The 12,320-nt window shown below is 38.7% G+C and overlaps 1 protein-coding gene across 4 annotated transcripts in view; it reads left to right on the forward strand.

The window, feature by feature from the left end:
- The window catches only part of Spg7 (SPG7 matrix AAA peptidase subunit, paraplegin), a 300,063-nt gene that overhangs the window by 153,801 nt on the left and 133,942 nt on the right, over positions 1-12,320 (forward strand). For all 4 annotated transcript variants that reach the window (XM_090377613.1, XM_090377614.1, XM_090377612.1 and 1 more), the window contains one exon: positions 4,220-4,284. In XM_090377613.1, the coding sequence (XP_090233739.1) occupies positions 4,220-4,284 (65 nt within the window). The remainder of the gene's footprint in view (positions 1-4,219; positions 4,285-12,320) is intronic.

Here is a 12,320-nt window from a genome sequence, read left to right on the forward strand (position 1 = left end):
TTGATAATTTATATGCATCCTATGCATTTTTCTTCTCTGTTACGAGTCTCATTAGTACATTTGATAACCATTTAGGCCTAAATCTTGAATAATATTTCTTAATAGGTATGAAACTTTTAGTAGCATCCATGATTAATTCCTTGAATGCTTCCCACTTAGAAGTTACTGTTGGTAACATCGTCAGTTTTTCCCACTGTACAGAATTTAAAAACTTTCTGAGACCACTGTACTCACCTTTACGGAAGCAAAAACCCTTTCCTTTACCCCTGATGGTAATTATATCTTTAAGTAAATCCCACATCAGTACACTGTGATCACTGCCACCTAGTGGTTCCTTTATCTGCAAATTCTTAATACACGAATGATCACTGCTGATAACCAGATCAAGAGTGTTAATCACTCTGGTTGCCTCTCGAACATGCTGCTGCAGAAAACAATCATCCAATAAATCCACAAAAGTCTGACTAGTGTGTGAGTGACCAACCCACAAGTTCCAGTCAATATCTGGAAAGTTGAAATCCCCCATTATAAGACATTCTGGTTTACTGGCCCATTCGTTTTCTCTATATAATTGTTTATTGTACTCATTCGAGTCATGAGGCCTATAACACACTCCTACTCTTATTTTTGCTTTCGCAGTGCTTATGTCACGCCAAACTGACTCAACAGTGCACTGTTCATCTATATTAACTGGGTGCACTTCTTTTGATTTTATGTTTTTCTTAATTAACAGCATAACACCTCCTCCTTTCTGTATACATTGTACTCCTCAAATTCCAGTTCTGCATTCCTTATATATGTGTGACACCACGTCTCTGCTATCCCAACAATATCCGCCTTTGATGTCTTGACCAACACTTCAAATTCATCAAATTTATTTACTATACTTCTAGCATTGGCATACATGCTTCTATTCCTATTCCTAGTTACCCTAACACATCCCATATACTCACCTATTTCAGTATGACTGCCATCCGTCCCTGAAATCACTAACACCCCTCGCTCCAGGTCGCTACTTATTCTAATAGAAGTTGTGCAAGAATCACCTTCACCTCTGCTTACGGCTACTGTTAAACTATTAGTCTTTGTATCCCCCCAAGCTATCAGTTTTCCGACACACCTAACACAGCCTCGATAGCATCAGCAAATATTCTTGCACCCTTTCTATTTAAGTGTACCCCATCACTGTAGAAGCTATCACTCCTGTTAACAAGTACAGACCAGGCTGAAAAAAATTCTATCCCTTGACCCTTGTATACAATCTTTCCAGGGACGAATTGATCGACTAGCCTCTCATCGTATACTCCCTCCTATCGTGTCTGGGCAGAATTGCAGACACTTTCAAATGCAACCCTAATTTACGGCTTTTTTTCAGCAGTGACCTGTACTTGTTAAGTAATTCCGCCGGTCTCCTACTCTTAATATCATTAGTGCCAACGTGTACAACTATATCATCTTTTGTGCCCTTAAAAGATGATATCCACTCTACAACGTCATCAACCTTTGCCCCTGGCAGACATACCCTGGTCCTGTTCCACCTATCCTTTTTACAAAGCATGTTCCCCGTTCCCTGACAATAGTCACCAACAACTACTAGTTTCTGTGGGACCAGCGCATTCTGCCTTGGGATTGTCGCTGTGTTGCGTGATGACCAAGTGCATGCTCTGGCGTTGATGTGGGCAGCTGAGAGCCTGATGAGCCCTCAATTTAGATCTTTCGAGGGCATCCACCCTGCCCTTCAAACTCTCATATAGGCCCATAACAATGCTGAGTTGTCGCTTGATTTCCTTACACTCCTTACATTGCGCACACACAAAGACATCCCCCATGGCAATATCATATTCCGTTCCAGAGAGTCGGCAAACATTTCACAAGTTGCACATTATTTTAGGCTGTGATGCGTTGGAGAATCACCCCCCTCAGTTCTCTCCCAAGTCACAGCACTCCTGCCACTTTATGCCCGTTGCTTTGTTGCTCTAGTTTGGGGCATGCTATTTTAAATTAATAAGATAAATAAATTAAATTTAATTAATTAAATGTCAATACTACGCTATCTAATAGAAACAGTGAAGTGTATTACTCTATATAATTATGCGTTAGAGCTACCTAGCTACCTTTATGTTCATAAAGGTATTTCAAAGCTAGAGAAAATTGTGGTACTTGGTATCTCACAGATTTCGCACTTTCAAGGCGACATTCCCACCTCGTTGCTGACAGTAGTTTTGGAGTAAGATGTTTGACATGCTCTTTTAATATATCCCAGCGTATCACAGAACTTGCAAAAATATTATATATGCTTTGTAAAGTCCCAAAAAATGAATTTGCAAGAGAAGATAATTTTGAAATGTCTCCAAGAACTAAATTCAAATTATGACTTCCGCAGGGCATATACTGTGCTTTGGAATTCTTTTGCAGGATAAGTGCTTTGGTCAAACCAGTATTATTAACTTAAAATTTTCTCAGAAGAAAATTTAAGTCGACTTTTTGAGTAATTTCAAATTCACTCGATCTCTCGAAGGTAGAAAGCGAAAAAGGGCTGAGAAAACCTAGTCGGTGGTATATATAGCCTTTAGAGTACGATAACTATGCAAATAAGATGTACGATTATGCATATAATCGTATGTCTGAGCAACTTGTAAGGAGAGATATTTGAAAGAAAATATATTTTTCTGTGTTCTTTGGAGAATTCTTGGCGGGCCTTCAGATAATGTTAATAACATGATTATTGACATTTTATTTCTTATGTATATTAAAAATATGGCCATTTTATGGCGATGTCGCTAGATTTTGCGACAGTATTAAAACAAAAAAAAATGAAACCATTTTTATTTTGCAAAATCAGTCAGTGGCGCGGGGCCTTCAGAAACGCGGGGCCTTGTGCGCTCGCACCGTTCGCACCCCCCTCGGGCCGTCTCTGGATGCAATTACCACTGCTCTAGTGTTTGAAGCTCTTTGGCTTTTCATATTGCATGCAATGTGGCATACTCCATTTTTGATAGGGGTAGTCACAGTTCTGTGATTACTGAATGTATATTGTGATTACTGAATGTATGTTGATTCAGAAGTTAATCCATTTTGTTTCAACATGACACAATTTTTGGAAATTTATAATGCCAGTTGGCATTTTTCCATGAAAAATAAAGTGTGTTATTCATAAACAATTTGTTATGAATGATATACAATATGAATTAACAGCATTTGAACTAAGAATTAGGTTATTCCACATTTTATTGCTTCAGTTTATTAAAATGATCATCACTTAGGATTATATACTCTTGTTTTATGATACACAGCTTTAACCCCTTCCCGGAACATTTTTTTCCTGAAAATGTGCCATAACGGATCGACTTTTTTTATTTTACAGATTAAAAGTATGCATCATGCAAATGATGCATACTTTTAATTCATTGTATAGTTTTTTGTGTTTTTTTATAAATTTTTTAGTAGAAAATACATGGGAATAATTAAACCCATTTGGGCTATCCCGAGTTATCTCATGTATGCCAAAAAGTATGAAAATGATACAGATTTTTTTAATAAATTTGCGCTTGAGCTAAAAGAAAGGAACAGAAAAACACTCTTCACTACTCATTATATAAAGAAATTTAAAAAATCAAGTAGCATGCACAAGCAGTATCCTCCCACCACAAGTGATAATCGTGAACTAACTACATTCTGACACACGGCCACCGCAAGTGGATAGTCGAAGTAAGCGTCGCTTGCGGGTGCAGTTCAAGAGGGTGGCAAAATATTTTTCGATATTGTTTTCTAATTGGTTAACACTTTTCAGTATTCAGCATTTAGGTTGGCAAATTTTATTTTGCTTACTGGCGGCACATAGGAATGCACGCTACTGTTCTGACATTGCTGTACAATAAGTAAATATAAGTAAAATGAAAGCCAGTTGTCTGCTGCCAACCATAAGAAAGGGGTTAACACAGTTGTGATTTACAAGTTACATAAAAATAAATAATAGCCATAAAACCCTTTGCTCTAAGTATTGATTTTTGCATAATAGTCACACAAAAAACTTGAAGTAGGTGTAGGAGATTCATGTTCATTCTGGTTTTAAAATAGGAGTAGGCACTCTTAATTGTGTTATGTAATCTCAGATTAGCCATATCAATAAAAATACAAAAATTCAAAATTAGGATGAAAAAATTTGGCAAAATTTATGAAATAAGGTTTGAATAGCATTATTCCTACATTTTTCTCCTAGGAATACTGAAGGTGCAACAGGAGAAGAGGAACAGACACTTAACCAGTTATTAGTAGAAATGGATGGTAAATATTATGATAATATGAAGAAAGTAATTAAATTTTAGCTAATGAGTCCTGAATATAAATTGTCATTATTTTGAGATATAAGAATACACCCTTTTTTTGTATATTGACAGAAATATATAGTGCCAGTTAAAATTATATATAAAAGTATGAGGTTATGATGACCATTATGCTAAAATCCAATCTTCCTTACATTTCAAGGGTACAGCTCTCAAATGGTGTTCACAGGCCAGCTGCTAGATAGTCCACCAGACTGAACTTATTAGTAACTCTTTAGGAAGCATCTATATCAGGTTCTATAATCTTGCTGCCTCTACTCTTGCCAGATAGTGACTGGAGAAATTCTGAGTGTCATATATCATGCTCCTCCCACCTTTTCTTTACTACTGAATACATTATGAATAGTTAAATTAATAGAACAAACTTCTGTGAAAATTATCTAAACTTCCAAAATGCTTTCTTCTTCATTTTGCAAATAAACGTTGTCTCAGCTCCAATCTCAATAATGAGATTGGAGCTGAGAGAATTTTTCTGAGAGAATCCCAATTATCAGTTGATTCAACCACTGCTCATCTCAATTGTCCTAAATATTGCTGTACGATCCCCTTCACTTCAAAGGTAGTAGTTGTGCATATGTCTGCTCTGATCTTCCTGTCCTAAATATTGCTGTACGATATCCTTCACTTCAAAGGTAGAGTTATGCATATCTAATCTTCCCTGTCAGAGACTTAGTCATTTGGAATCTCCTCTTTTCGATCTACTCTGGCTTAAAATCTCTCTCTCTCTCTCTATCCAATTCTGTAAAATTCATCTGTTGCTTCTATTGATCTCCCAACTCCACAGTGCAAGTTAAAACTTGGAACTCTTTAACTTCCTTTCATTGAAGCTTGATGTTCTTCAGTCCAACCCTCCTAAGAGCGAGATAATTTTCCTTAGCAATTTTAATGTTCACAACTCCAGGTGGCTTCAGTTTTCTAGTCACACTATCTGGCAAGAGTAGATGTCACACTATCTGGCAAGGTCTAGATGCTCGTATTTTTGCAATAACTAAAGACTTTGCATAGATTGTTCATTTACCTACCAGAATATCACACAATCTTTACCACACAGCCAACACTCTTGATCTTTTTCTCATGAACAGTCCTTCCAAGTACATGGTTGATGCGAGTGGTCCTCTAGGCACCTCAGATCACAACTTGGTGATGGTCTCTTCTCCATCCATGAAAAAGGCCATGACTTTTTGTCATGGCCTTTCTCAGTTTTGTGTGGTTGGCATTACAAGAATGCAAAATGGGATGATCTGCTAGATTTCTATTCAGTGAAATTATTCCTATAGAGATGAATCCTTCATTGCACACTCCTCAAAATCTCGTCCTTTATCTAAACCTTGGTTTTCCAATAAATATGCAAAACCTGTTCATGCTAAGAATTTTGCACATTACATTTGGCTTCTAACCAAATCTCCAGGTTCATTTTCTACCTATTCCAAAGCTCACAGCAATTGTAAAGCAGTTATTAATCAGTCCGATCTAGATTTTGAACAGGCTAAGAGTATAAAACTTGCTTCTTGTCCAAACGGTAGTTGAGCATTCCAGTCTCTTGTCAAAGCTATTGGCTGCAATTTTACCCATCTCCATTCCCACCTCTATTAAAACCTTGATAGTTCTATTGCCACCCAGCTAAAACTAAAGTTGAGTTGCTGGCATCCTACTTTCCTTCTAACTTTGTAGTGATGAACTTGATAAACCACCATATCAAGATGGATGTCACAACAATTTTGAAGTCTTGATGCCAAGAAAGCTGCAGGTCCTGATGGTATTTCTCCACTTGTTCTCAAAACCTGTGCCCCTTAGCTTACTCCTGTTGTGTTGCCTCTTTACATTTTCTTATTCCACTGGTGTTTTTCCTTCTGCTTGAAAGTTTGCACATATCCAGCTAGTCCCTTAAAAAGGGTGAAAAATCGCTCCCATCCAATTGCACTTACTTCTACTCTTTCTGAAGTTACGGAGAAGTCCATTAACTGCTAATTCCTAAACTATCTTGAAACCATTGCAGCCATTGTCGATCCAATGGTGATATATTGGCTTATATTACCCATCTGTGGAAAAATTAAATTGAAAATTTTGGAGAAACTCAAACAGTTACTTTTGAAACTTCAAACACTTTTGATTGTGTTTGGCACAAAGATCTTCTAAATATGCATGCATCTATCCTATGGATTGCTAACTGCTTTTTTGTAATGGGGTATCCAGTTTTCTCTCTGACTGCTCACTGTGGGTTTGATGGTAGATTGCTCTTCTAACTTCTTCACTAATTTTGATGTTCCTCCAAGGTTCAGTTCTTTCTCCCACTCTTTTTCTCTTATATATTAATGACTTTCTTCCATTGGCTGGAAATCCTATCCATAGTTTTGCTGATGATAGCATATTGCATTCCATCTTCAGTTTAAGAAATCTCACTCTGGGCAAACGACTTCAACTCAGATATTTACTACCGGGTTAAATGCTGATCTCGAGGTAATTCTCCAATAGGGCAATGATAACTTAGTCAATTTTAATCCTTCTAAAACTCATTCCTTTCTTATATCTTGCAAAAGGGGTTCTTCTGCTCATCTTTGATGATACTCAGATTTCTGGAAAAATCACTTATTTCTATTAGAAATTAGCCTGACTTTTAATCTCTTTTGGTATAAGCACATCAGAAGTATTGCTTCCACTTCATTTAAAAACTGGGTTTTCTCTTTTACTCCCAGCGATACTTTTCTTCTGAATAGTTGACATAGTGTTTCTGCTGCATGCCTTTTCTATAGATACTTCCATGGGCACTGTCCTTCTGAATTTGCTTATATAATTCCCCCCCCCCTCTCTTCCAAACCAGTCTGAACACGTGCCACAAGAAGTCAATGTCCTTTTTCTGTCCAACTTCAAACTCACGGAACCAACTTTTCTTCTTCCTTGTTTATCCCTTTAAATTCTGTTTTCTGGAACAACCTCTCTTCAAACGTATTTCCTGAACATTACAATCTACAGAAATTCAAATCTAATCAACAAGTATCTTCTTTCATCCTCTTAACCTTCAACCCCTACATAGTACTAAGTACTATAGATTTAATACACATAGGTTTTAGCACTAAAAAGCCTCTGACTGCAAGAAGATTTTTACGTTCATGCATCAGCAGCATTTCTATACACAGTAAACCAACCAGAGTTGTGCAGTTATATATCATTAAATAACATCTCATATTAGCCATTAGCAGAGGCATATGATGCAAGAAAGCAAGCTTTTATAGCATCAGCCAAAAAAAAATTCCCTTTCACCCATCCACTTACTCTAAAAGTTTGTCTAGTTCTGTGTTGAACTTATTTAAGTTGTTGGCCTCCACTACAACAGATGGAAGTTTGTTCCAACTATCAGCCACCCGCTGGCTAAAGGCAAATTTTCGCACAGCTATTCTACAATTGTCTTTCCTCAATTTGAATTTGTTCCCTCAGGAGAGTAATCTGCACAAGAGGAAGAATCCCATCAGCATTGAGCTTGCTCAAACCATTCATGGCCTTATACACCTCAATTAGATCACGCCCCACAGGTGCCTAGTCTCCAGAAACTGCAATTTACAGAATTTAAGCCTTTCTTGGTAACAGAATGCCTTTGTTCACTCACCAATCTCGTTGCCCTTCTCTGTACCTTTTTCCAGCAGCTCCATTTTTCTTTAAATGAGGCCTCCAGACCTGTATACAGTACTCAGGGTGTGGCCTGACCATTGCCTTATACAAGGGTACAATCACCCCCTTATCCCTGCGAGCACAATTCTTGTATATCATTGACAAGACACCATTAGCTTCTCTTGCAGCCTGTCTTCACTCTCAGAAAACTTCTTATCTGACTGCACAATTACACCCAGATTCTTTTCATTTTCCACTACTCTGAGTGTAATACCACCCAGTTGATACGTTACTCTGGGGTCACTGCTACCCATATGCAGTACTTTACATTTGTCAATCATAAACCTCAGTTGCCACCTCTCAGCCCATCTGCTCAACTTTTCTAGATGAAAAGCCCAGTAGCTTCCACGATTTATTCCTTGAATGCTTCCATTTAGAATTTTCTGTTGGTAACATCATCGCTTGATACCACTGTAATCACATTTACGAAAGCAAAAAGCCATCCCTTTACCCCTGATGGTAGTTACATCTTTAAGTAAATCCCACATCAGTGCACTGTGATAGCCACCTAATGATTCCTTTATCTGCAGACTATTAATGCAGAAGAATCACTGCTGATAATCAGAATAAGAGTATTACTCCCTCTGGTTGCCTCTCGAACATGCTACTGTAGAAAATAATTATCTAATAATTCCACAAAAGTCTTGTTAGTGTGCGAGTGACCAATCCGGCGCCTCCGTAGCCAGGTGGGAAGGAGCAGCAGTGCGTAGCACACGCTTCTTGATTAGACTGGGGTTCGAGCTCATCACCACCAAATACGGAGGATGTGGAAAGGTCAGGGAATGACCATCGCATATCCCGGAGCAATATGGCCTTAGTTGCTAATGCTCCTAAAAACCAAATAACAAACAAACAAGTGACCAATCCACAAGTTCCAATCTATATCTGCGAAGTTAAAAGCCCCCATTATAAGATCCCCCTTCTATCATGTGTATTATTCCTGTACACATTGTACTCTTGCTTCTTGAAAGGGTGCAAAGAAGGGTAACTCGCCTGGTGAGATCGGCAAAAGGGCGTCCTTATGAAGAAAGACTTCGAATATGTGGGTTGCAGAGTTTGGAAACTAGACACCTTAGAGGATATTTGATTGAGGTGTTTAAGGCTCTGAGAGGCATCAGTAAAATGAATGAGGACAAAATTTTCAAGATTATAAATGATGCTAGAACTAGGGGACATAAATTCAAGTTACGGGGGGAAATGTTTAGATTGGACTGCAGGAAGTTTTATTTTAGCCAGCGAGTTATAAATTACTGGAATAAGTTGCCTTTGTGGGTGGTAGAGGCCGACAGTTTGGGGAAATTCAAAGGTCATCTTGGATAGTACTTTCGGGTAAGGGAAGCACATAGGACGATAGGTTTAATTTCCTTTTTATTTATTTTTTATTTTATTTTTTTTTATTTATTAATTATTATTATTTAGTTATTTATTTATTTTTTGTTTTTATCATTGTTTTGTTCGGATTTTTTTTTTTTTTTTTTTTTTGGCTGGTGCAGCATAAGCCATAGGCTTTCTTGCACCATGCGGCCGTTACTAATACTAATACTCCCCAAATTCCAATTCTGTTCCTTATCTCTGTGTGACACCCTATCTCTGATATTCCAATGATATCTGCCTTTGATGTCTTCCCCAGCACCTCAAATTCATTAAATTTATTTACTATACTCCTGGCAATGGTGTACATGCATTTTGGTCCTTGAAGCTGTCACAGACATTCTCTCAGATATGCCAAACAAGCTGTGCTTGCTACCTCGGAGTCTAAAATGCTGATGGAAGTGATATTCAGTGACACTCAAGTCAAGTGGACTCAATTTCGGCGAAGTCCGTATGGTCTGTGACATCCAAATACTCTGCTTGCACCCTCGCAGTGGTGGGACTGTTAGTAATCCTGGGTATAACCCCCACGCACATGCAACTGTGGGTGACCACCCAGGTGTGAACCAACGTAAGCAGGGGTCCATTCCTCCATGTGGTGCCCACACCACATGGAAGAATGCCGACCTTCTGTGTTACCAGGTAATGCTAGGTGGTAGATGGCTCTCATCAACTGGTGCAATTCCACCACTTTGCTTATTGGAGACTTGAAATGGGTGAACCCATGATTAGTCTCCAGAGCTAAGTTCCAGTCAACCTTTCCCCATCTCTTCCATCATGCAGTATGATTGATGTCTTTTGAGATTGTGATGATCACCACGGCGAGATCCAAATTCCCTTACATTTCGAGGGTACCACTCTAAAACGGTGTTCGCAGGCCGGCCACTAGTTAATACACCAGATCAAACCTATTGGTAACTTTCTAGGAGGCTGCTGGATCAGCTAGCGTATAATCTTGCTACCTCTGCTCTGCCAGATAGTCACTGGAGGAGGTCCAAGTATTGTCAATGGGTGGGGGCATTGTCGAGGCCACGTTATGTCAAGGATCTGGATATATTCTTACCATGTGTGTATGCCATATCCAAAAAATTTGTTACTTCATTCAGCATGCCCCTCCCCCCCACTTTTTCTTACTGTTGAATACACATGGTGTATTCAACAGTAAGAAAAAGTGTTGAATAAACCATGTGTCAAACTAATAGAGCAAACTTATCTGCGAAACAATCTAAACCTCCCAAACACTTCCTGATTCATTTCACAAATATACGGGGTCTCAGTGATGTTCATTTCTATTTACAGTCTGCCAAACCCCATGTACTTTTTCTGACAGAATCTCAGTTATCGGCTGATTCAGCCACTGCTCATCTCAGTTGCCCAAATTATTCGCTGTATGATTCCTTTCGCCTCAAAGGTGGTACTTGTGCATATGTCCATTCCGATATTCCCTGTCAGAAACTTGGTAATTTGGAATCTCTTCTTTTCAATCTTCTCTGGCTTAAAATATCTCTCCTTCATCTGTTGTCTCTACCGTTCTCGCAACTTTACTATCACTTGGAATGCTCTGACTTCCTCTCTCTCCTACTTTCTAACAGTGAGGTAATTTTCCTTGGTGATTTTATGTTTATAACTCAAGCTAGCTTCCATTTTCTAGTCACACAGACCCTGCTGGTCAAGATGCTGAAGTTTTTGCAATTACTGATGACCTCACACACAGATTGTTCATTTACCTACCAGAATACCAGACAATCCTAATTATACAGCCCAACACGCTTGATCTTTTTCTCACAAACGATCCTAAGTATACGGTTTAAGTGAGTGGTCCTTTAGGCACCTCATCACAATTTGGTGATGGAGCCTTTATCTCATGGTTATTCCCAACCTTGTTTCACAGGTCATTCCATTTTGCATTACAAGAATGCAAAATGGGATGACCTGTGAAATTTCTTTTCTTCTTTTCCTTGGTCGGATTACTGTTTCAAAACTTCTTATGTCAACATTAGCTCAGATTGTGTCAGTGAAATTATTCTTGTAGGAATGGAATCCTTTATTCCGCACTCCACTTTAAAATCTCATTCTGTCTCTAATCTTGGTTTTACACTAAATGTGCTAAGGCTGTTCAAGAGAACAATGGATATCTTATTGGCTTGTTTCCAAAACTTCAGTTTCACTTTCTGTAAACACTAAAGCTCGTAACAATTGTAAAGCAGTTATTAATCAGTCCAAACTAGATTTTGAACAGGCTAAGAGTAGAAAACATGCTTCTTGTCCTAATGGCAGCTGAGCATTCTGGTCTCTTGCAAAACCTATTGGCTGCAAGTTTTGCCCATCTCTGCTACCACCTCTGTCAAAACCAGATGGTTTTATTGTCACTTTAGCCAAGGATAAAGCTGACCTGCTAGCATCCCATTTTTCTCTCAACTCATGTATTAATGATCTTGGTAAAACACTTCCCACCATTCTTAGCATGCTCCATTCAATGCTCCTGTGGTCTTCCGTCAAAATGGGCGCCTCCATAGCCAAGTGGGAAGGAGCAGCAGTGCATAGCACACGCTTCTTGATTAGACCGGGGTTCAAGCCCGTCACCACCAAATACGGAAGATGCGGAAAGGTCAGGGAATTACCACCGCATATCCCGGAGCAATATGGCCTTAGTTGCTAATGCTCCAAATAACTAACTAACTAACCATCCATCAAAAGAATGTCAGTAGGATTTTGACGAATCTTGATGCTAAGAAAGCTCCAGATCCAGATGGCATTTCTCCACTTGTTCTCAAAACCCATGCTCCTGAACTTACTCCTGTTCTTTGCCACCTTTTTTCATTTTCTTATTCCAAAGGTGTTTTTCCTTCTGCTTGGAAATTTCCTCATATTGAGCCAGTTCCTAAAAAGGGTGACAATGAATGGGAGGGATTTGTCAAATCCCTCCCATTCGTTTATCGTCCC

Source organism: Mastigoproctus giganteus, chromosome 7 (genome assembly GCF_048544385.1).
Source record: "Mastigoproctus giganteus isolate SK-2022 chromosome 7, ASM4854438v1, whole genome shotgun sequence".
Lineage (NCBI taxonomy): Eukaryota > Metazoa > Arthropoda > Arachnida > Uropygi > Thelyphonidae > Mastigoproctus > Mastigoproctus giganteus.